The sequence below is a fragment of the Rhagoletis zephyria genome, unplaced genomic scaffold (assembly GCF_001687245.7).
Source record: "Rhagoletis zephyria isolate East Lansing unplaced genomic scaffold, Rhagoletis_zephyria_1.1 Rzeph_scaffold_00509, whole genome shotgun sequence".
Taxonomy (NCBI): Eukaryota; Metazoa; Arthropoda; class Insecta; order Diptera; family Tephritidae; genus Rhagoletis; species Rhagoletis zephyria.
This window is the reverse complement of record NW_016157593.1, coordinates 64,332-90,787: the sequence shown is the minus strand read 5'-3', so window position 1 is coordinate 90,787 and position 26,456 is coordinate 64,332. Positions and strand designations below refer to the sequence as shown.

Here is a 26,456-nt window from a genome sequence, read left to right as displayed (position 1 = left end):
TATTTCAGTCCTCTTTCATTGGATACCAAACTTGTTTAATTTGGATAAGCGGTTTGTTTATTATCCGGATAGGACGTTTATTTCGGATCAAAAAATATTTGGTCAAGTTTAACTCGTAAAAAAAATAACTGTAACTTTCGGTCCCTTCAATATTCGCATTCGCAAAAGATCCGCATTGATTTTTGCGAATGCGAAAGCGAATGCGAATGTTAAAATTAATGCGGAAGCTCCGCGGTTGCGAATGCGAATGCGAATATTCGCAACAACCCTGGTTCAAACCACTGTTTGCTGCCTGCTTACGTTCGTAGTTGTCTTTTGAAAAGCACATTTTGGCGAAGTGATTCTTTTTGTTACATATATTGCAAATCACGCCATATGCAGGGCATTTGTACAAATGAATATTTCCACATTTTTTGCATTTTTGCTGTGAACCGCTAGGCGACCTCTGTGGTGACCTTTTGTTGCTGGTGTTGGTTGCCTACCATTTATCATATTTTTGTATAGCACCGACACATGCTTCAGAATCGTCGGCACTAAGCTTTTGAAGTTGAGTAATATTTCCTTTGGCGATTTCTAGATTTTTTGATATGTCCACCGCCTTTTGCAGATTTATGTCACCTTCGCTGAGCAGCCTTTCTTTTATGAACGATTTTTGCATTGACAATCCGCAAATAAAAATGTCTTTGACCAAGTCTTCGCGTAGGGTTTCGAATTTGCAATTAAGACATAAGTTTTTCAACACTGTGACATATTCATCAATTGATTCATTGGCTTCCTGTTTTCCGGTAAAAAACTTGTGCCGCTCCATGGCGAGATTGATCTTAGGCAGAAAATAAGCATCAAATGTTTTCACAAGTTCACTGTATTTCACTTCGTCGACATCCAAATTAAATGAGTTGAAAACTAAAAGCGCTTCTGGACCCATGTGGTGTAAAAGAAGTGCAACTTTTCGCTCGTCCGTTTGATCGTCTAAGCTTGATGCACGTAAAAATATTTTAAATTGATTTTTCCAATTTTTCCATGTATCAGCCTGATTAGAGTCTTTTAAGTTGATCGGCTGTATTGCAGACGCGAAAAATTGTGGAGATTGCATCGTAATCACTTTTTCTGTTTTTTCGCTTTCTAATTTTTCTTCTTTTGGCGGCATACCACTATATACTTATATATTTTTAATTTATTTTATTTAATTTTATTTTTTTTATTTTTTTACTTTTGAAGAACCTGACCATATTAAAGTATGGTTCATGGTGTGTACGTATGCTGTGATGGCTCCAGTACGACTGCTCTTTATTAGCTCTTTCAAGTATAAACTAAAGCTAAATATAATACATACATAATGGAATACATTTTACCAAAAGGGAGAGTCTAGTAAATAGATAATACAGGGTGATGTGTATATACAACAATACCAAGTATCTTCGATGACCTTTTTATATGGAGAATATGAGCAACACCTTCAACAACAAAAAAAATGCCAAAAATCAAAGAAAATCCCTAAGTACTTCAAATTTGCACTTTATTTTATTAAAATTGAATGGGCTACGAAACTGTATACTCAAGATCTTTCTAAAAAACCTTATTAATAACATCGAAATTTTTGCGAAAGTTTGTTGGGTTTTTTCAAATATTCCACAAAGCTTGAAATTTGGATTTATACGGTTTTTGTTAAAGAACAAACTACATTTTTATGAATAAATAATTAAGATTAAATAATAATAACTAAAATAAGTAGTCAAAACTTGTCAATATGTGGGTGTCGCATGGTTATGATAAGGACTATTTTTCTTAGAGAAATAGCTGTTTTATTAAATTATTTAAAAAGTACTAAGTCATTGTTATTGTGAACTTAGAATTTCGATAACTAGTTTTCTATTAAACTTTTAAGAAATTTGTAATCGTTATAAGTATATTCTGTGAACAAAAAGCTTTCATATATAAGGGTTACTATTTTTTAAATATTTCGTTTGCCATGTTAGATCCGTCATTTTGAACTTTAAGTAAATGATCTTAGATTCGTATTCAGCGACCCAGAAAACCCCAAGATACCCAGATTCATAGAAATCTACCGATTTTTTTTTTTTAATTTCGTCCGCCATATTGGAGCCATTTTGAGTTTTTGATAATTGACTTAAGATTTGAGATCGGAGATCCAAAAAACCCACGGATACCCAGTTTCAAAGAAATCTACTGATTCTTTAAATTTTTCGTCTGCCATATTGGATCCGCCATTTTGAATTTTTGGTAAATGATTTCAGATTCGTAATCACCAACCCTGAAAACCCCCAGACACCCAGTTTCATAGAAATCTGGAAATTTTTTTGAATTTTCGTCCGCCATATTGGATCCGTTATTTTGAATTTTTCGTAAGTGATTTCAGATTCGTAATCAGCGACCCAAAAATCCCCTAGATAAGAAGTCAATACAAAACCATCGAAGAGTATTTGTTTAAATAGTTACATCCAGCTAGATTTATATTGATTGTATATTGATTGTTTGTTGTGTTTTGAAATTTTTTTGTTTCAACTTGTTTCAATCTTTTTACTGGGAATTTTTAGAAAAATTCTAGGTACGCAATTTTTAAAGTATAGCCCATTAAATTAATGGAGGATAAAGTGCAAGTTCCAAGCGACTAAAAGTAGCGCTGAATTATCATAATTTTTTTACTGGCGGTGTCAGGCAATTTCTTTCATACAAAGTTATATCGATGGCTGAGTGGAAGATCGACCTATCTCGGCAGCCAGTTCGAAAACGCTCTATCTCAAAAAACTTATCAAGAACGCCCTATTTCAAAATTTAATTGAAAAACACCCTATCTCAAAAATCGGTTCAAAAACGCCCTATCTCACTTCAAAATGTTTTAAAAATATGCTGATATAGCGCGTTTTTGAATCGGCAGCTGAGATAGGGCATTTTTGAAACGAATTCTGAAATATGGCGTTCTTGAAAAGCCATCGATATGGAAGAAAATGCCCAGCATCGCTTAAAAAATTCCCAAAAATCAACTGTACTTTGTAACTGCATGAAACTTACATTTTGTCGTACTTTAATTTAATGGGCTATAAAACTGCATACCTAAAAATGCTGAGTAAAAAGTTTGACATTTTTTCGCTTTTTTTATAATTTTTGTAAAAATTTTGAAATGCACATTTAAATGCAGTAATTGTATGTAAAATAACGTAGACTTTTGTAAAAAAAACTTAAATATTAAATAAACAAAAGAAATATAGCTTAAAGTGGTTGAAATAAGGCGTTTCTTTCTTTCATTTCTGCCACTAGTATTATGAACTTCTTGCAGCTTCTTGCACAATACATAAGTTGACTTAAGTTTTTTTTGCATCGAGCTTTTTTCGACATGCCTTAAGTTACTTTATCAGATATGTACACGCTAAAGTACTGTTTTTACTGTCTTTTGTTTTGTTACTAATAAAATATTTTTTAACTTAATAATATTATATGGTAGGACAGCTTCTCAAACAATATTTATGCAATTTTTTCATGTTAAGATGTTAGAAAATAATGAATATCTAAATCCCGGGGTCCCGGAATTGTATGAAGGATGTCCCGAAAATCTCGGACCCGCCAAAATCGAAAAAATTTACATCCTTAACGGATACTCAAAATATTAAAAATATTTGTTTCATTTAATACCTAAAATCGATACTACTAAAGTCGAAGATATCACATACAAATTTTGGCCACAATTGGAGTCGGTTAAACGTCTTCATATGGTAATCTGAACTTTGACCTTGTGCGCCAAGCCTTAACCGACTCCAATCGGGGCCAAAATTTATATGTGATATCTTCGACTATAGTAGTATCGATCTTGGATATTAGATAAAAAAAAATTATATTAAATTTTTGAGTCTCCATATCTGAACTTCGCTCCCTGTGCAACACGCCTTAACCTTCTCCAATCGGGTCCGAAATTTATATGTGATATCTTCGACTATAGTGGCATCGACGCAGTGGTTGAAGCTTAGGTAATCTGATGTAAAAGTTTGCTTCCTACATTTAATGACCGCCCTAATATACATACATACATATCGTCCCCCTTTGCCAGAAATGTGAATGTTTGAAAATGAAAATGTTGGGAAATCAAATTTGAATTTACATTTCTTTACATTCATGTAATTGACATTGTAAAATATGGGGTTTCCATGTACGCATGGTAGTCTTGGTTTTGGTATAACATAGAATATCCAAACGAAAATCAAGTCAACCCATTAAATTAAAATTGGTAAATGCTGTAAAGTTTAAATAACGGCAAACCAGCTGCACTTGATAGTAGTCGGTTGAAAAAAGGAAATGAATTAGCAACAAGAGTTTACGGGAGGTTGCATATCCATGATGCGGGTTCGATCCCTGCTGAAGTCTGGAAAAAGGAGTCTGATGAGGAGATGTGGTGATCTCCGAAATAGCAGCTATAATTTCTACCGCTTAAACTTTGTTGCTTTTTCCATTTTTCCTAATAAACATAATCGTGGTACAAAGCTCAATAACAATATTAAAACGAAATTGGTAAATTTGCACATTAATGGCTGAGTAACTTAAATATTCGTTTTTATTTTATGCCTTTTATACTAAATTTCTGCAAGAAAAAACGATGAAAACGAGATTTTCAGTTCCCAGGGATGAAATTCACCTCTAAATCCTTACATTGTCGATTTCACGATTAACTGTCGGTCTTAGGTGCTATGCTTTCTGCGCTTCATTGTGCTTCCAACAAATTATTACTTTTGCGGGCCTTCCTAACAGGTTAAATTTGCTTTCACCTAGGAAAGGAACGTCCTTCCACCAATATTTGCAACATTTTTGTCGTATATTCCTTTATGAATAGCTTTTACGCTCGGTTATTGGAACCAGCAGACTTTATAAGACGACTATTGGTTAGAGGCAGGGGTGAACGCAGGAATTTTTTTCGGGGGCGTTTTAAAAAATTTATTATTTCATATATATTTCATATTATGACAGCGTACGGCAGTGCGCGCGAGTGACGAAAGCAGCCACTAGGCATGGGTAACACTGCGCTGCGCGGCGCAATTACGGTAACACCGTAGCCGGAGTTGCCGCGCCAACACCAGTATATGGAAAGCGCCAGCGCCATTAACACCAAGCAACACATGAGGCAGCAACACAATTCGCCTTTGAAAATTTACACGTACATACTTTGTTTTAGCTTTTGAGCGTTGAGAACGCAAATTTAAAGCCTTTACTCAAGAATGATGAGAATATCGTGGCATTTACTACATTCCTATCAATTAAATTTGGTTGGCGGTACAAGCGTTGCTCAGCGCCGAAAATTATAGAAATAATAGACATGACACCACTGTATGGTGTACTACACTATATGACGATGGGTACTGTAGTGACACTCAGATGGCACCGTGTTCAATTCAGTACACTGCACTAAAGCGCTGAGTTAGTACGCTGCCACCACAGGTGGCGCTGGCGTTATTGAGCTATCGCCAAAAAAATTGCGCTATTACCCATGGCTAGCAGCCACAGTAGCATGCTGAAATGACTCGCTTATATATACACGAGATTTGGAAGTTTTTATCCAGACGTCCAGACGGAACGCTGAAGGAATTCTGTGTTTTAAATTAGCATATTTTGAACGAATTCGGAATGTCTAAGGTGGAAAAGAACCCAACCTTTCTATAAGGAAACAATTATAGAAAAACAATTTTCTTACACAAAACAAAAGTGCAATGATAAAATAAGATAAACCAGTTGAATAGCCTTTATAAATTAGAAAATTTTAGTAGAGAAAAAGAAGTGCACGCAAAGGATTTCACAAAAATTTATTGATATGTTATTTTTTTTTACAAAAGTGCCATTTTGGCATTTTGTGCCAAATTGAAAAATTAAGTGCCATTTGAAGTAAAATAGGAACAAATGGCAAGCTTTGAGCCAAGTTGGCATCCCTGCTTCCAATAACTTACAAATATAAAAATGTGAAATATCGTGGGCTTGAATTCATTAATACCCTCTATCTGCAATTTGCACAAAAACTAATTTGTGGTTTTAGAAACCATCTGGGACTTATTACCTGTCGTTATATAAGGTATCACTGATGACAGAATCTCATCTTTGTGAAAAGTGTGCAGATAGGGGGTATTATTGAATATAAGCCCTCGATGTTTAAAATATATAAACATTTTATTTCAACGTACACAAAAAATAAATCTACCTGCGTTACAGCACGTCGGGAGACGGGGAAGGGGGGGGCCGGGGAGCCGCGGCGTAGCGTGACGTGGTGTGCGCGCCGGTCGCGCGGGGTACGCGTGGCGCGCTGACGCGGGCCACCGCGAAGCTAAGCAAATTTAAAGTTTGAAAGAGAAATAATGTAAATTGATTTTATTTCGTTTTTAAAATGGTAATAATGTCAATTGACTTTATTTCGCACCAGGGTGGTACTTCGTACCTACTAGAAATTTTCACATTATTAGACTAAAATTGCAGGGGCTAAAAAACTGTGTACTCAAAAATATTCTAACACTTCCGAGAAAAAAGTTTGAAGTTTGGGTGAAATTTTGTTGCACTTTTTTGAAGTTCTCTACAAATTGTTAAACTTGCGTGTATATGGGGTTTGTCTGAGAATGAACTAGATTTTAATTGAAAATTCTTAAAAATAAATAAATAAACATAAGTGGCACACAATATAACTTTGAAATGGCGTGCTATAGATATGACCGATACTGTATGTTGGTGCATTTAGTTCACTCATTGAGCCGCTACTACTTACATAAAATGTATAAATTGCCACTGAGCAAAACTACTTGAGAAAAAAATCATTAGTTTAATAGCACGAGTGCAACACCGTACCAGTGACAGAAGTAAAACTTCTTAAAAAAGCACAGGTGTGCGCCCCACACCCGGTAGAAATCTCAACAACAATTAAACTACGAGGCAATCAGACGAATACACTTGCTTAGTGTATCCAAAGTTGGTACCAAGTTGATACGTTTTTATTATTTCTCATATATTTTTTTAAATTTTTTCGAATACAAACGATATGACCATTCTTTTTCGCTTTATTCCGTATTCGAAAAATTATATGTTTCAATGGACACATCGATTTGAATACATAATTTAGATTTAGGTAACATTTTTAGCAATTTATTTGAGAAAAATAAAACATTTAGATTATTGTTTGTATTTTGGTCGATTTTAAATTTGCTACCCCAAAATAATTGAGGTAAAATTTTCGAGTGACGAAAGCAGAACTAGAAACACAAAATTTATGATATCGATTTCGTGACGAGAATTAAACGAGAATGTAGTAAGTTGCTTTATACGGTAGACAAACGGGCTCGATTATTTGCATAACCAGCCTTAATTTGCTCTAACTCATGCATTTTCCCCTTTAAAATGAGCATAAGCAGCCAAACAGATGCACGAAATTTTTGGGAATTAACACGGATCCGGGGAATTCGATGACAACACTGGTAAAAACGGCCAGTTGTTGTCTTTTGTACAAGTAGCCGAGTGGTGAGAGTTGCGAGCTACAAGCCTGTAGCTGCCAGGTTCGATACTCGGTTGGAGCGATTGCGAAAAATTTTTTGTTTTTATTATTTATTTTATTATTTATTTTATTTTTTTTATATTTTTTTTTATTTATATATTTAATTTTACTTTATTTTATTTTCATTTGCCTTTTTTTATATCACATTTCTTATTTTACTATTAGTTAGTTTTAATTTTTAGAGATGAATTTTGTTAAAAATTCAACAACAACTAACTGAAAGTAACGTAAAAAATATATAGAACTTATAAAAAAAGAATGAAAAAGAAATAAAAAAAGTATCCTGACCGTGGGACTCGAACCCACGACCTTGCGGCTGGTTTATTCGCATTACTGCCGTCTGTAAGGGTAAAATTTTAATTTGCATTTATGCTTATTAATTCAAATTAATTTTCTCCGTCTGTCTACCATATTAAACTTTATAAAACGAAGGTGCATAATCTGTGTCTTAAACATATCCCAATTTACTCTAACAGAAGATATATGTAAGCTACCATGGTACAATGTAGAGCTTAAACGACTAAAAAATCGCTGCAATAGTTTTTATAAAAAAATTGAAGTCATCCAAGAATATACTTTATCATGACATGTACAAATCTTGTCTGTCTGATTTTAAGACTCTTGATCAGTCCCTGCGTAAAAGCTACGTTAGTAATTTCGAAAAGAATATAAAGACCAATCCCAAAGGTGGCTGGTCTTTTATTGAATCAAAAAAAAAAAGAAATCCATGTTCGATGTTTCATAAAAAAAGAATGCGTATAATGCCCATGATACGTCGAATCTTTTTGCAGACTTTTTTGGCGACAATTTTGTATCCGAGACTTACACAGTTGACGTTGTTAGCATCGATGTTTCCAAATCATGTCAGTCGTTCGGTTTCCTGTCATTAACAGAAGGGGATGTTTCAAAGGGCATCTTAAACCTTAAGGCCTCGACGCAAATAGATGCGGATGGGCTATATCCTATTCTTTTCAAAAATTGTGAGGCTCTTATTAGACCTTTGACAATAATTTTTAACTTATCCATCTCTTCGGGAACATTCATTAGTGATTAGAAAAAAACATATATTACTCCGATTCTCAAAAGTGGAAACAAAAATTAAGTCTCGAATTATAGACCAATAAAAAAATTAACAACAGTTGCCAAACTTTTTGAAAGTATTGTTAAGGATAAAATGTGGCACGCTGTCCAGAATGTTATTTGCCCGAACCAGCACGGTTTTGTCAAAGGAAGATCTACCGTCTCAAATCCCACTATCTTTACCGAAGTTTGCCTTGCGAGTTTCGAGGCTGGGTACCAAGTCGATACTGTATATACCGGCCTTACCAAGGCATTTGACAAGGTCTCACATAAAATTTTGATCGCTAAACTAGCTTGTCTGGGGTTCCATTCAAAGTTTCTTGATTGGATTAGCTCTTATTTATACAATAGGCACTGCGCTGTAGCACTGGAAAATACGTTTTCCCGTTACTGCCATGCAAGCTCTGGAGTCTCCCAAGGTAGTATTCTTGGCCCTCCTTCTGTTTATCATTTTCATTAATGATATGAGCTCCTGTTCCTTACTCTCGAAATTTCTAATGTATGCAGATGATCTCAAAGTTTATTCTGTTATAAAAAATGCTGAATATGCCTTTTCCCTTCCATCTGATCTTAACAGGGTAACGTCTTGGTGTGAGAGAAACTGTCTTAGTGTGAATATTAATAAGTGTTATCACATGGTTTATTCCAGAAAGCTTAATACAATTAATAACTCATATACTATATCTCGTTGTCTTCTTAAATCAAAGATTTGGGAATTCACTTCAACTCGAAGTAGACTTTTAATAGCCATATTGATTTCATTATATCTAACTCCTATTCATTGTTAGCCTTTGTTCGCCGTAATAGTTCTAACTTTACAGATCCATTAACATTAAAAACCCTATACATAACTTTTGTAAGGTCTCGCCTTGAGTATGCTGCAAATATTTGGCGACGTTTTCATATTGGGCTCATAAATAGAATTGAGCGTGTGCAAAAGACTTTTATTAGGTTTGCATCAAGATCTCTAAATTTTACTGAACTTTTACCTTCATACTACCCACGCTGTTTGTTTATAAATTTAAACTCACTTGAAGATAGGAGAAAGTTATTATCTTGCTCGTTTGTCTTTAACGTGCTTACTGGGATTGTTGAATGCCCTGATATCATACGGAGAATTCCTCTCAATGTTCCGCGAAGAAATTTGCGGCACATGTACCTTTTTTATTTGCATTCCTCCAAGTTAATGTATGCTATGAACACACGGATTTGTCTGGCCCTTAGGGAGATTAATAAACTCAATCATATCGAGGATATTGATATATCGCTTCCCGGAGTGTTGTTAAAAAAGTTAATCTTAAAACTACTCTAATTTTATAATGTCACCTATGTATTAGCTATGCTTTTTTAGATAGAATTAAGAATGTTGTTTTCATTGACCGAAATAAATAAATAAATAAAAATAAATAAAATAATCAGTTCCACTAAATATGCCTATATTTTAATTTTTTTAAATAAATTGGTATAAATGAAACAAATTTAAATGACATTTCTCTACTGCTTCGTTTTTAAAAGAAAAAATTGTGTTCAATATTTTCTTGTTCGTAGCTTCTAAATCTTTAAAGCTAAACCATTTAATCTTTGTTCCCCAGTTTTACTTTGTAATTATGATTTCTGCTTAAATACGAGCGTTCACTGGAAGCTAGTGGGCTATGCTCCGTAGGTACATTGAAAAAATACCTGTAAAGAAATATTATAAACCGTATAAACTAATAATTGTGTAACCTTAAATCAACTGTCAAAATTTTTATGGAAACTCGTTTACACATTTCCGATAAATTTCTCCAACGATTTCCGCTGAATAATCTTGATAAACTGAAGCCAAGGCAACTCTGTCGCAAGTGTAAACGAAAAGAGAGTATGGGACGTTCATGTATCAGAGCTTTTAAATTAATAATATCTGCTTGATAAAGTTATCGGTTTAGACGAATACCCCTAATATAAGTTTAAATATTGGCATGCCATTTAAATTTGAAATGTAAAAAATTACCTTACCTGACACATTTAAACACAGGATTATTGAAATTTCAAATTACGTTTTATCGAAGGTAAAAATTTAAAAGTAGCATCCGGTTCCCACGGATTTTCAAGGAGTTTATAATTATCGTTATCGCTTAGTTTATCGCGACAAAAGTTTAACATTATTAAGCGGAACCTGTTAGAACGTGAATATGTCATTAGGTCGCAGGGAATGTGCAACTTGATTTTCGGGACACAACGGGGTGTGAAATTACNTTCGTCAAATCTTGGTTAGAAAGTTCTTTGAGCGGCGGCAACACTGATTACCAGCATCTTGAAAACAGTGGTGGTCAAAAATTCTTTAAACTTAGAGAAGGGACCATTTTTGGGCCTTAACCAAAGTAGTATTCATACATGGTAGTAAAATTCCAATAGGGTTTTTATCTATCTCATAGGTATATACTGGGAACTGTGCAACTCGGTGACTCAAGCAGGGACCACACGATTTGCATATTTGTACATTTTGGCAGTCGCAGAGTGGTGCTGTCTAGAAATAATGAGTTCAGCTCAATAATAACTTTCCAAACAACACCACACTGTAACTATGAAAATGTAAAAATGTACAAATCGTGTGATCCCTGCTTTACTCTAACATCAGGTGCACTAAGGTCCTCAGCGTCGTAGCGTCTTAATTTTTTCGCTAGTTGATACTCGTCAGGTGAATTTTCGTCTGTTCCTGTAGTTTGTGCGAATTCGGCAGCCGAATGGGCAGAATTTTTCGGTTTTTGTTTTGGTGATTCACGGACATTGAAAATATGGTTTCTGTTCCAATTAGGTAATTTAATTTTATCTCAGAATATGGATCAGTAACACCGCGTTCACGTTGAAACTCTAAATGATATTGAACAAGCAAAATGTTGAAAGAAGCAATTTGAGTTCAATTATTTTTACCCTTTCGAAATCTTCGAAAATCTTAAAATTCAAATAAAAGATATGTGTGTAGTATATATACGGTGACCATTCGTACCGATTTTGGCGGGACAGTACCGATTTTGTGAAACTTGTCCCGCTGAATATTTTTTAAAAGTCGGGACGTATAAGTGTCCCGATTTTTGATATTTGTACAAATTAAATCCCGATTTTCAGTGTTTTCTTTATTAATTTAACAAAAGTCCCTGTACTTAGACCCAAAAACAATTTTTCGTACAAACGTGGCAACACCTTCGTTATCACAAAAAACATAAAATATAGGGGAGACACAAATAGCCAGCATCCATATTTTCTATGATCTTTGGTTATGTTTTACTCTGTCAAACTGGTACTCTCGTTATATTGTAGTCATCATTATTGTAAACAAATTGTAAGGGTTTTATAACTATTTGGTAAGCTTTTTTTTTTAAATGAAACGATTCTATCTTGAATTTTTGGTAAATTTTTTTGGGGAAGACATTGCTCATTTTCTCTGTGCATAAAAATTGGCGAACGCACTTTGTGTGTAAGAAAATGCGCGAACAAAAAATTGCCAAAAATCAACGGTAAGTCCATGCTACTTCGAACTTGCACTTTATTATACTAAAACTTAATGTATTACAAAACTGCAACATCAAAAAAAAATCTAAAAAATCTGATTAAAAAGTTTAAAATTTTGATCATCATTTGTTTAAATTAGACGAATTTTTGTAAATGTTCTACAAAGTGTTGATTGCATGTTTAGTAATATATATTTTCATAAAAAAATTAAAATTTTTTTAAACAAAGAAAAGTTGCCAAAACTTACTAAAATGTCTTTTCCCTATTTGCATTCTTGCCACCATATATTTTGTTTGTACCTATATATTTTTGCGATAATTTTTTGAAGTTGTTTTCTCTTTGTTTTGTTTTAAATAAAATTGTATTGAAAGATGTTATATTTTTTTATTCTAAAAACAAAATCGTATGTTCGGGTTCGATACTTTTCAAATGTCCCAATTTTTGACCATAGAAATCTGGTCACCGTAATATATATGTAGTACTTTCAGGGATTATGTTACGAGAACGCCTGAGATTTTCGCAGCGATGTTCTGAATGTTAAAATGATGTGTTTGTTGGACACACCCTGCAAAAATCGCGACTACTCCATGCATGCGTGTAAAGAGTACTCCCTAAGGACCAAAGAGTACTCCAAAATTAACCACAATTCATATAAAAAATATGGTCCAATTAACATTGCGATGTCCTAGGGCAGGACCATATACTCCATCCCTGCATTACATCAGAGTAGCACAAAACTACTCCAACATATTAACAATGGCATTGTTGTTATATTTTTTCGTTTGTACACGCTTTTGTTCTTCACTTCTCAAATGCTTTTTCGAAATTAATAAAAACCAAGACAAAAATTAAAAATTACATGTTGCCTCTGACGGTATTCGAACCCGAACATGCTGGGAGCTAAGAACTAACAGCGAGCATCTCTACACGTTCAGCTACAGCCAGACATGCAAATGTGCTTTCAAATGCTCAACTTCAATCACGTTTCGTTAAAACACGAGCAGTGATCGGATAACAAACAATAAGCTGGCGCAGAGACACGAGTTGGTCCGCTACAGCATGACAGAGGAACACTTTTGTAAGTACTCCAATTTACCACAAATAGACTACATGGTCCAACGATTTTTGCAGGGCAGCCTTGTATTCATTCACTTTGTTTTGTTCTCTATATGCAGATTTTTGCAAATATTTGAAAATTTAGACACACTTTAATCAGTAGTGCCTTGGTTAACGCAACTAGCCAAATGAAAAGAAAATTTTCTTTAAATTTTCCGCAGGCATTTGGGGGATGTGCTTGGAACCCCCAAAACCTCTACCTGCGTTCGCCCCTGGTTAGGGGGTATACGTTATTACCATATTATAGGTTATTACGATAAAATTTCAGCAGCGGGTTTTAGAGTTATGGAGAGCCAAAACTCGAAGCAATGAGATGAGGAAATTACAATTCTGGGAAGTTTTAAACTGTGCCAAGTCAATTATACTAAGCGAATAGCTCACATTGTGCGCGAATGGCTGCTCCATAATTGGCCAAAACTGATTTATACTTCTCCGCAATCTCTTGGTGATAATTTATGGAACGAGATGGAACGCAGTGTTCTAAAGAAGCCAAAACTTCTCGAAGGGAGCTAAACGAAAGGTTGCAGGAAGAATGGCCAGAAATCTGGCAAGGCTATACCAAAACGTCTAGTTGATGTTATTTAAGCCCCGGGGTGTTGGTATTAAATATTAAGATTTATGCATTAATTTGTAACTTTTTGGCTAAATTATTAAGAAACCCGAATATTTATGTTGTGTGAAATCCTGACTGTTTGGCGGTTTTTGTTTCATTTCGACCTTTAATCATATAATTTTAGCAGGAAATTACCGTACGACATAAACTATAATGTGAAAGAAGTGCAATTTTTCTTGCAGAGATTTAGTACAAAAGGGGATAATAGAAAACCGAATACTAAAGCTACTCACTATGTATGTATTTACGTTAGGGCGGGTCAATTTCTATGGATCGATTTTTTTCGACATCGTTCCTAGCATATCCGGATTCATCATAAAATTCTAAGAAAAAAATTGCTCCAGACCATAGCTCTAAAGTCAATTTCGAGCCTGCCCATTTTTAAAAGAAGATATCTTCTTATATATAAAAATGAATTGCTGTCCGTTAGTCTCGCTAAGACTCGAANTTTTTTTTTTTTTTTTTTTTTTTTTTATAATATCCGGGTGGTTAAAACCAGAAAAAAATAGAGAGTTGCCACCTGTTAAAAAATTTCAGTATAAGTAAATTAATGACATAAATTAGATATCACAATATGGGTGTCAAAAGAAAAAGGTTATGAAGACTTACAGGCGAAAATATTTTTGAGGGGAGTTGCCACCTGTTTCAAAATTTAATTAAATTAAATTGGTAAGATAAATTAAATTTTGCAATATGAGTATCAAATTAAAAAGGTTTAAGAAGGCTTACTACTGAAAATATTTTTGAGTCGGATTGCCACCAATTTCGAAAATATAATTCGATTAAGTTAATAAGAAAAAGTATGTATTATAATATAGGTGTCAAACGAAAAGTATTTGAAACATTATTGATTAAGAAACATTTTCTATAGGCCTGCCACCTACCTGAGCGGTATAAACTAAAAGCCATACTCGCAAATAAATATTATTCAAAGCTTTTGAGGCTCGCATCAATGTGGAATACTCTAACTCCGTCAAGTTAGTGTTTATTGATGGCAAACAAAGTACTATCATGTTTGGCAATGATATCACCCCATCGAACAATGCACTTACAGGCCTATTCTGCGATGGTAACTCGATAAATAAAGTTTCTGGTAATTTTTAAATCCTATTCTCATTCTGCCCACTGGTAAGCAAGTAACAAAATATTACCCCGTGAAGTATGCAACACCAGAATTTATACAAAACTTCATAGCTGAATTGCTAAATAGATTAAGTTGTTACCAAGGTACTTAGAATTGCGGTTACAAGAAGTGGTGTTATATTTTGGTAACACAATTTTCCGGTGTCAATATGTTCGGTAACAAGCAGAATAGGCCTGTTAACCTCGAGATAAAAAGAGAACCAAAGCCGAAGTATTAGCCGAAGCTGTTTATACAAATGTTCTACAATTGAACTAACAAAAAAAAAATGGCCTACGGCTCTTTTATAGAAGCTGTGGACACTGTAGTAAATTTTAAACAAAAAACAAAACCGACTTCAATTCTCATATACAAATTTAAGAGTACCGTTATTTTCTTCATGGCCCTATTATCGGATCTCACTCAATTAGTAGCAGANGCGAGTGAATGAAAAATATATAACAGTAAGAACGGCTCATATATATGTATATGAAAGAATACATACATGCGACGACTCTAGCCATTGTGTGTGACTCCTTTAAAGTATAGTTANCAAAGTTATGCGGTAACATACATAAAAAAATATTCCGACGAATTGATAAAATATGCAGATTAATATTTAATAAAGTGTTACGGATGTTTTTTTTTTTTAATACAAACCTGTGCTTGGGAGTTTATTGATACGAAAAATTAATTTCTGATATCTATTTTTTATTTAAAGAACCACAAGATTGCACTACAAAGCAAATTAGATAGATTACATATTTTTTACTATTGTAACAGGAGAAGTTACTGTATGTATTTTTTTATATATACAGTGTCGAACAAAAGTTTAGGCATAGTGAATTTTCGCATTACATATATGCAAAGCTTTTAATTTATTTCCGATAATCTGTATATATAAAAATGGTGTGAAAAATGTATAGTAATTCATCAATTGAGAACGGTTGGGCCGATTTGGCTAATTTTTTTTCAGTTCTTCGTAATTACCAGGAGAAGGTTTTTGCGAAAGAAAATTTTGGGAAAATCCTCCGGTGGACCAGGGACCGATCTATTCGAAAAAATCGTATTTATGGTCTTATTTGCTTAAAATTTGGTACATAGGTAGGTTTTTGCCTATGTTAGCATATAGGATCCTTTTTTCCGGGAAGTGGACCAGGGAGTGATCTATTCGAAAGAATCGTATTTATGGTCCGATTTGCTTAAAATTTGGTACCTAGGTAGCTTTTTGCCTAGATTAGCACATAGGATGCTTTTTTTCCGGGAAGTGGACCATCCGATTTGCTTAAAATTTGGCGCGTAGGTAGGTTTTTGCCGGGTTAGCATATAGGATATTTTTTCCCGGAAGTGGACCAGGGACCGATCTATTCGAAAAAATCGTAGTTATAGTCCGATTTACTTAAAATTTGGTACGTACTTAGCCTTTTGCCTAGATTAGCATATAAGATTCTTTTTTTCAGGGTAGTTTCACTGCTTCTTCTTATCCGCCATGTTAGCTATTTGACAGAAAACGTGTTTCGTATTTTTTGTTGTACCAACTTTTTCAAAAAAAAGTCCAGCTTTTGACGTTGGAAAAATAACACAAAGGAAAGCCAAACATTTAAGTAGAGAATTTGTCTAATATTTTACTATTTAAATAGTAGCTTGAAATATGTACATGAAGATTTATGGAGGTGCGCACACTACACCAACTTAATCGCTCCGACCAATTAGTTGTGGTGCAATAGAAAGACTAGCAAGCCCAACTAAATCGGCGTCCGATAAAATCCGTGGTGTGCGATGGATCTAAAGCATTTTAAACAAGAAATATTGCAGTCACATTTTCGTTTTTAGGATTTTTATGAATGTGATTAGCAGTGGCAAGAATGTTTGTATTAAATACGTATATCTATATATATAAAAATGGTGTGAAAGATGTATAGTAATTCATCAATTGAGAACGGTTGGGCCGATTTGGCTAACAAAATTTTTTTTAGTTGTTCGTAATTGCCAGGAGAAGGTTTTTACTAAAGAAAATTTTGGGAAAACTCTCCGGGAAAGTCGGAAAATTGAAAAAATCGAAAATTGGTTTTTTTGTATGGAATTTTGTGTGGAATTCTTTCGTGATGACATTCGAATGGAAAAATAGAAAATTCCAAGTGGAAAGCTCGGAAAAATCCGGAAGAAGGCGAAAAATTTTAATATTTTTCGACGAAAGCGTGGAAAATTTCAGATAATTGTGAAATTCATTGGGAGCATGAATCAATTGGGAACAATTTTCTCCTATGTTTCATAACCAATTCGAATGGGTGCTGCTTTTTTGGAAAGGTGTTAAGAGTTTAAATTTTTCCGATAGGTGGCGGAGGGGTCGAGCTACGTTAAAAAAATGTATTTGGTACGTTGGTAGCCTNGTGGCTTTAGGCCTGGAAAATCCACCATAGATCAGGTATTCACAATACGCCAAATCTTGGAAAAGACCCGCGAGAATAGGATCGACACACACCATCTATTTGTCGATTTCAAAGCCGCTTTCGACAGCACGAAGAGAAGTTGCCTTTATGCCGCGATGTCTGAATTTGGTATCCCCGCGAAACTAATACGGCTGTGTAAAATGACGTTGAGCAATACCACCAGCTCCGTCAGAATAGGGAAGGACCTCTCCGAGCCGTTTGATACCAAACGAGGTTTCAAACAAGGGGACTCCCTTTCGTTTGATTTCTTTTATCTTATGTTGGAGAAGATAATAAGAGCCGCAGAACTGAACCGCTCAGGCACAATACTTTATAAGAGCGTACAATTGCTGGCGTATGCCGACGACATCGATATTATCGGTAAAAACAAGGGCTACGTCTGTTCTGCCTTCTCGGGATTGGATAGAGAAGCAAAGCGAATGGGTCTGGTGGTGAACGAGGACAAAACGAAGTATCTCCTGTCAGCACACAAACAGTCAGAGCATACGCGTCTTGGCACCCACGTCACTGTTGACAGTTACAAGTTTGAAAAAGTAGACGACTTCGTTTATTTAGGAACCAGCATTAACACCAATAACAATGTCAGCCTTGAAATACAACGGAGAATAACTCTTGCCAATAAGTGCTACTTTGGGCAGAGTAGGCAATTGAGAAGTAAAGTCCTCTCTCGTCGTACAAAGATCACACTCTATAAGTCACTCATCATGCCTGTGCTGGTGTATGGCGCGGAGGCATGGACAATGAAAGCATCTGATGAGGCGGCTCTTGGAGTTTTCGAGAGAAAGATTCTGCGAAAAATTTTCGGGCCTTTACGCGTTGGTGATGGCGAATATCGCATACGATTTAACGATATAGACATAGTGCAGCGAATTAAAATCCAGCGGCTCCGCTGCCTTGGCCATGTCGTTCGAATGGACAGAAACGCCCCTGCTCTGAAAATATTCAACGCGGGCCGCGATGCTGGTAACAGAGGAAGAGGAAAGCCTCCTTTGCGTTGGAAAGACCAGGTGGAGAAGGACTTGGCTTCACTTGGCATTTCCAATTGGCGTCAGTTAGCACAGAAGAGAAATGACTGGCGCGCTGTTTTGGACCCGGCCAAAATCGCTTAGGCGGTTACAGCGCCAATAAAGAAGAAGAAGAAGATATTAACTTATTATTTATTAAAGACTAGAAGATGACCCGGCGAATTTCATATCATCTGCAATTTATTTGAATTTCACTTTGATCAATTATAACAAATCTTCAAAATGCAATTCAATGAGATCACTAATACTGCCTGCTGTTATAGCTGATAAAAGATTCCACAACTATGAGATGTGCCACGCCCCCTTCTACAAACTCATTTATATACATAAATATAGTAGAGAATTTGCTTTGAAGCGCCATCTTGCGGTTTTTTTTTAAATAAAAAGTAGATATCAATGAATTTTTCATATCACATTACTCTGGAGCACAAGTTTTTATTAAAAAAAAAATCGTAACACTTTAGTAGATATTAATCTGATTATTGACTTAGTATTAATTAAAGATATTTTCTTTTAAAATTGCGCAGGCTCGAAATTGATTTTAGAGCTATGGTATAAAGGACTTTTTTTCTTAGAATTCTGTGTAGAATCCGAATCTGCTAGGAACGATGTCGAAAAAAAATGTACCCGCCCTAATTTACGTATTTTTGAAGTTCTTGATTGAATATTAACTTCTTACCTAATAGCAAATTGAGATGCCAAATCGTCCAACGCCGAGTTCAGATTCTGCTGCAATTCCTTCAGAATATTCGCGGCGTCTTCCTCTAATTTATCACCTCCCATTGATTCAAACATTTTCTCCAATTGCACTCTCAGTTGTTGTATATTGTTCATAAGTATGCACGCCTATTGAGATTAGTGAAAGGAATATGGTGAAATTTATCTAAACATTACACTCGATGCAAGCTGCCAGTATACTACATACAATTCTCTCATCTTTCATGTGCTCCGGAAATTCCCTCTTGACGATATCCGCGTATGCGATCAGAACTTTTACGATTGTTTTGGCAAAACGTCTCATGTAACGCTTCCAGATTTCTGGATCCGGACACTCGAGTTTGCTAACAACATCGAAACACTGCGTCAATTGCGTAAATACATCAACAACGGAGTTTGAAAATAAGGCATGTTCACTGCTCTTTTGGAACTGTGGATAAAATGTTATGCGTCGATATAAAGGCATACATGCTAAGATCTTGCTTATACTAACCCCATCCTTCTTATCACGGTTGAATGCGCCATGTAGATATTCTAAAGATACATCGTCATTCTCGTTTAACCATTGCATGACGAATGGCTCAAACCAGGCGGGATATTCGGGAACAGCTCCCTTATACGGAGGCACCTCCTTTACATAATTACTGTAAAGCCATTTCACGCGAAAATGCAGATTCATATAAGCCGAAGATTTGCAAAGACGATGCTGCTCATGCTCTTCTAACGCGTACTTCATATCGACCGCGAATAGACTCCACATCGTCGCAGCTGACAGCTAATGAGCAAACGATTAGTACGTTTAATAGTCTGGTAGAGCAATCATTTCAAGTGTAATTGTTAACAAGCCCGACCTTAAAGTTAACTCATACATAAATTTTACTACATCTACGCCTAATCGTTGAAAAAGAATGTAATAAATTGATTGCACAGGAAATATTGTGTGTTTGGGCCAGAGGCTCGATTCTTCGGAAAGACATATAATGCTTTTGGGAGTATAATTTACTTAACATCGGATCTCAGAACTTAAGCTTTAATACATTTTATATTTAGTTTTATAACTAGATTTATTTTACTATAATTTGCGTACCTGCCCGATATTCAATTCCTGTGGGAATTGATTCAAAACAGTGCCATAGCTATTTTTATCCTCGTCGATGACAGACACGATCAACGCGATCAACTTATGCCAAAAATCAACATTATCCAATTTTGGACCGTGGTCGTCAGAGTCACGTTTTGCTTCGTTTGGATCCACCTTTATGCGACACAGAATTTTGGCAATTTAACACAATAGCTTGCGATCGAAAACAACATTACCTGAAATTCCCTATTATACAGTTCATAACAATTCTCGAAGAGGAATTGATAGGTGGATCTAAGGCAAGCTTTTACGCAATCTTTGACCACTGTACTCGCTCGTGGCGGACTAGATAGTTCTTGGACCTGCAGCACAGAATGTAGAAGGTATTTTTTGTATGTTAATGGACCGCCCAAAAATATGCGGTTACCTTCATGCGAAAAAATGTGATACTGGTCAGTAAATCCACCGTTGACTTAAGATCCATTAGTTTCTCCTGACTAGACGCCGGGAAATTATTACGATACATGGAGAGGTCGATGCGAAGCGAATTGTGTAATTGGTCCAATAATTTCACAAATTTCTCTTTCTATGAAAAGAGTAAAGAAATTAGTTTACTACAGTCATAAACTAATGGGTGTATCTACTATCTATAGGTTTCGCCTGGAGATATCCAAACTTACTCCAAAATTACTTGCAGCAAAACGATCACTCGCGGATACGGCCGATGACGCTGTCGTGTGCGCGTAGTAGGCATTAATATTTGCTAGTAATGTGCTCATCACGGCAGGAACTCCAGGGCATAAATACTTAGTGGATAGACAGTGGAAGTGGGTCATGGCCTGGTAGATGTTTTCAATTCCATAGCGCATCGCGAATTCGTCAGCGATCTCCTCCGGAATTTCATCAAAATATAGTTTCCAAGCATCGTCACCTTTTTGTTGAGGCAGTTTAACCTAGAGCACAGCAAAAGGTGTAGTGAGCTCGTAGGTCATAATTTTTTCATTAAAATAAATTATGAATTGTTCCCACAGGCCGGTGAGAGAGACACAAAAGTATAGGAATCAGTGTGCAAACCTCTACCACATATGTGGTAGATCTACCACATATTTGGTTAGAAAATTTGTGTAAAATTTTCACATAACTCTTAACTTGCAATTCAATTATAATTAAAAAATATAAAAATTAATCAATACCTTTTTGAAAATGTATATGTATCATGAATTTGGCTTTAAATATATCTGTGCTTAAACTCTTTAAGATTCCAAAAATCCGCTTAATTCTATTTGCTAAAGTATTATGCAATGGAAAAGAGTTATGTATGTATTTGTTCCGCTTTATAGTTTAATTATACACACGCAAAAATAAAAGTTTATTAAAGGATCGTACATTTTGTCAACTTAATAAAATTAGTTGCTAGTAGGAGCTGTAGACATTTTAAGTCGGGCTAAACACGCCCAAATACTTAATTCTTAATTACAAACTTTGTGTATACACTAGGGTGGTCCAAAATGCATGTGAAAAAGTAAAGTCGGAATTCGATCGAAAAATTTTGACTTCCAACAATTCTATACCATTTCTAGGAAAAAAGTAATTTTTCCCATATAAAAATACATGGCAAACTTTGAGCGCTGTGAGCGACCTCTAAATATTTATTGATTTCAAAATAAAAAATAGGAGTATACTTTTTTTTCGATATAGAACAATCCTAGGGGGTGAGAGCATTACAATTCCGACTTTACTGTTTTTGGACCACCCTATTATACACCCATTAAAAATATAAATTAGAAAATCTACCGCATCTTGCTCAAATCTACCACATTTTTTTGCTGATTCTACCACACTAAAATAAAAAGGGGTTTGCACACTGATAGGAATGCAAACAAATTGTGTTCGGAATTGTTTAACTTTTATTCCCTGAAAGAGATCTTGAAGGTCATAGTAAATTTAGAGCCTAATATGACGATATAATATAGTAGTTGCCTTAATTCACAAAGGCCAAAACCAACAATTTTTTTATTTTACAGAAGAAGCAAAAAACATTATAAAAAGAGCATAAAAAGGTAGGGCTTTTTAAAAAATGGCATGTAGTTCCGTTGTTCGTGTATGTATTGTTCTTGGATGTATTTTAATACATCCTTCCAAAATCTGTGAAAAACACAGTTTCGAAAAAAGTTTTGGTAATGGCCTTTGTGAATTAAGCGAACGATATTTATGTATATGTGGAGTGCAATGGGGTATAGTCGTTGTGCTGGGTATGCAGTTACAGTTGCACGGTTATACTTAATCCCGACTCTTGCGTCCTCCTTCGCGCACTCTAGGCAACGTGGGCAACCCATGCCATCCATCCATAGTTTCTGCTTGTAAATGTTTCATGAACCACAGCCGCTTAAATGTATTCATAATTAAAAAAAAAGTTCCATCTGTAGCGACTTCTTCGGTTCAGTGATCATTGAAGTGCCCGGCCTAGGGACGGGTATTTGAGGGTTGAAGTTCGATTTTTCCGAATATTGAACATTGCCCAACCATTAGATTATTCGATTCGAAATTTGGTGGTGCAAATTCGATTGAATTCGGATCTTTTCGAATTTTCAACATTTTTTACTGAAAATTTAAAAGTTTGTTGGTAAGAATCATGATACAAATATTTAAAGGTAGTTCCACTTCTTATTTTTCATTACTCCCATTTACGTCAACTGTGATTGGGACGTTTTCTTTCAAATTGAAGCTACTATATTCTTTGAAAAAAAAGTGTTTTTTTACTTCAGAAATAAAAATTTCAAGAATTGTTTAAAAAAATATGTTTTGGGTATCATTTTATAACGAGCTTTTACAGCCAATTTCACGAAAGCAATTTAAGTGAAAAATGATTTTAATTTTTTGAATTTTATATGGAAATTGAAAGAAAAAAATCATTTTCCATTTAAATTTAAAAAAAAAATATATATATATATATATATATAAAACGGAAGGCAAGTAAAATACTCGTTTTTCATTGTGTAATGCACATAGAGAATCTACTTGTTGAGGAGAAGCTCGACCAAAGACTAACATACATATGGGCATTTCCTGGGTTACGGACGCGACATTCGCACGCGTAACTAAGCTTAAAATAGGAAGGAAACTGAAAGATCGTATGTATATCACAAATGTTACAAGGCACTGGGAAGGTGCTATATACAACAAAAATTTTTGGAAGTATAAACAGCTAAGTGCAAGGATACAAGCAAATAAAAAAGGTTTTGACGCGATAAAAATTGAAGTTTTTTGGGATATGCCCATATGTGGAAGCGCCAATATTACATATTATTCCTAAGGAAAATGTGGTGCCACACATAGTGATGCCAAATTTAATCAGTAAAAAGAAAGTTGCAGAGGTGCTTTTTAAAAAAGGTGCAAAGACGAAACTCGATTTTTTTTCTAGAAAAATTCGATGTTATCTGAATTTTAGCCCCAAAATTCGATTAAAATTCGAATATCGAAGCTTCGAATATCGAATTTCCCCATCCCTAGTCCGGCCGCCGTTTTTGAGCTTGTTTAGTAGCCGAGTTTTTCGAAGTGCATACTTCCACTTGATAGGGCCCTATTTAAATCACTGACTCGGGAAACGACCATAAATTATAGAAACAGTTTTTTCTAATAGCGGTCGCTCCTCAGCAGGAAATAGCCAAAATCCAATGTATTTACTTCTGCCAAGAAAAAGCTTCTCATGGAAAACCATCTGACGTTCGGAGGTGGCGTAAAATTGTATGTACATATGTATGTATGCCGCTTCATTTTGGTTGCAACATCAAGACGCACAACCACAAATTGGAGAATAAAGTTTGGCCAAACATGAAAGGCAAATGGAAGCGGCAAATTTTGTTTGTACATAAGTGTGTGAACAGAAATAGACAAAGTGTCAAACTGAAAATCAACTTTTATCCATGTTTAACATTTTCGTCGAATAGTGATTGACGGGTAGTGTTTTAAAGTCGAATTTGTAAAACGAAGAAAAGCTGTGAATTGAACAAGCAATTTTCCCTCTAACAACAACTGAAAGTTAGAGAACATTGCTAGTTCTAGATCTCGAAAGCAAATAAGATAGTTGGCTTCCATCAAGGTGTATTAAAAAATATATGGTGAACAACTCAGTGCAGCTCTCTTTAAAAGAATATTATTTAAAAAAATATAAACAAACGAACGTTTTTTTTGAAATTAACAGTATATGTATCACATTTTTTGTGAGACCAATATCAAATTCATTCACACTTTGTTAAATACGTTTTGCTTCCATGAAATACATAGAAATTCCTCTCTTTATGGGACAACTGTAGCATAAAGCAAGAGAATCACCTGATTTCTCGTTCTCGGATCTAATTGTGATTTTTCGCTTTCGTCAACTGCCTTGACTTTACTCTCTTATTGAGAGATGAAATTTTTTAAGAGCCGGACCCAATTGGTTTACAATAGACTATTCGGTTTTCGTAAAAAAGTACATCGATCTGCTATGAACAAAAATGAAGTGCGTACTCGCCAACTCAAGATTCCAAAAGAAGCGAAGTTGCTGTATTATTCGATAACAGTAGTTAAAGAGTTTTTGGATACTCACCATTCCTCCATTTTCTTCGCATAAATAGTGAAAAAGATTTTCATGCAGGCATGTGTACTGTACATGGTAGGGTGCGACTTTCTCCTCGCCCTTTATTTCGACCGAGATATGCAGGCGTATAGCTCCAGATACCGCTGATTTGTCCGTACGCTTCTCCAAATTGTACCAAACGTCCATTTCGCCCGACAGTGTGCGTACTTCAATTATGGTTTGACCCAAAAAGTCGTCCGATTCGCGAGTTAGCTTCTGACGCAATTTCGATTTCAAGTCGTTGTCTTCATCCCAAACGCGAACCTTTATCCGGTCCGAAGAATTGTGACATTCGCTAAAAGTTGTTGATCGTTTGTTTCGGAATGGGTTTGTTGGGATGGTATTTGTTCGTTTAAAGTTAAGATGAGTTTGGCGTTGCCGACAATGCATTCAGTGGCGCAATGGATATAGTTTGGTGAAAGTGTGTGTGTTAGAGATTTAACGAAGCATTGAAATGAATGCATGTAGAAGGCGTTCAAATTGGTTTCAATATTTGATCTTATTTAAATAGACGTGGATATACACACACAAACATACATATGTATAATTAAATTTAATTATATTTATATATTTAGTAAAATATTGAAGCTTTAAACACAAAATTTTCTGCAGAAAATATACATACACAAACTTTCTGTATCATATATAACAACAACAAAGTGACGTAGGCGGCGACTTTTCCAAACAAGCGGAAATCGTTACGATTTAAGGTGAAGTTAAATGATTTAAGTAGTATATTATAATTTATTGAACTTTGTTTGCTTTGGCGGCCGCCATAGCCATGCGTACTTTCACCCGGAGGGCTTTGTTTCGATTTCTGGTTCGAGCAACATTGAAAACAAGTTTTTGTTTATAATAGTGGCCGCCGCTTGGCAGACAATGGCAAACTTCCTCAAAAAAAATTCTCATGGAAGTCATTTGCCGTTCGGAGTCGGCTTACAACTGTAGGTCCCAACATCAAGACGCACAACACAAAGAGCAAAAACCTCAGCCATGAATTTAACGAAAATGTGAGAGCTAATTTTTTTTTTTTTGAGTAAATTATAAAAATAGAAATAATAATAAATATAGCTCTTCCAAACTTTATAAAGATTTTGACCATGGCAGATACTCGCTGCCACTGAAATCACATTGTATGTCGCGAAATATGTACACTCAGAAAAAACATTCTTTGATGCTAGGAAAAGGTATATTATTCTAAGGCAATATTACCTTGAAATGGCTCCAAAGACATGGCTGCCTTAATATGAGTAAACGGTTTGACTTAGTTTAAGGAAAAACAATTCCTTGGTTTTCAGTACTTTCTTCTTAGGAAAAATTAACTTGCCGTGAAAGGAATAAATATGCCATTTTGCTCGTGGCGCTCAAACTGTCGCAATGGCCGACGGAGCAAAGCTCTGTAGAGCTAGTCGAGAGATGCAAGGTTCGAGTCCCAGAGCAGGAATTTGTTTTTAAATATGTCATTTATTTTTTTAAATTGCATTTGTTATTTTTCTCATTTATTTATTATGGTATTTGAGTATTTAGGTTTTTCCATATGTGAAATTATTTTTGCAATTTGTAATTTATATTTAATTGAAATTGAAATAATGACTTACCTTAATCCAACCGCCTCCAACCGG

At 35.1% G+C, this 26,456-nt stretch overlaps 1 protein-coding gene across 1 annotated transcript in view; it reads right to left on the bottom strand.

The window, feature by feature from the left end:
- The window catches only part of LOC108360047 (protein unc-13 homolog A-like), a 106,687-nt gene extending 81,283 nt beyond the window's left edge, over window positions 1–25,404 (bottom strand). Inside the window, exons 1-8 of the mRNA XM_017612185.1 lie at window positions 24,805–25,404; window positions 20,897–21,169; window positions 20,644–20,802; window positions 20,453–20,578; window positions 20,223–20,390; window positions 19,629–19,910; window positions 19,344–19,565; window positions 19,098–19,264 (exon numbers count right to left, since the gene is read on the bottom strand). Coding sequence (XP_017467674.1) covers window positions 19,098–19,264; window positions 19,344–19,565; window positions 19,629–19,910; window positions 20,223–20,390; window positions 20,453–20,578; window positions 20,644–20,802; window positions 20,897–21,169; window positions 24,805–25,224 — 1,817 coding nt within the window. The 5' untranslated portion in view covers window positions 25,225–25,404. The remainder of the gene's footprint in view (window positions 1–19,097; window positions 19,265–19,343; window positions 19,566–19,628; window positions 19,911–20,222; window positions 20,391–20,452; window positions 20,579–20,643; window positions 20,803–20,896; window positions 21,170–24,804) is intronic.
- Between the last annotated feature and the right edge of the window lie 1,052 nt (window positions 25,405–26,456).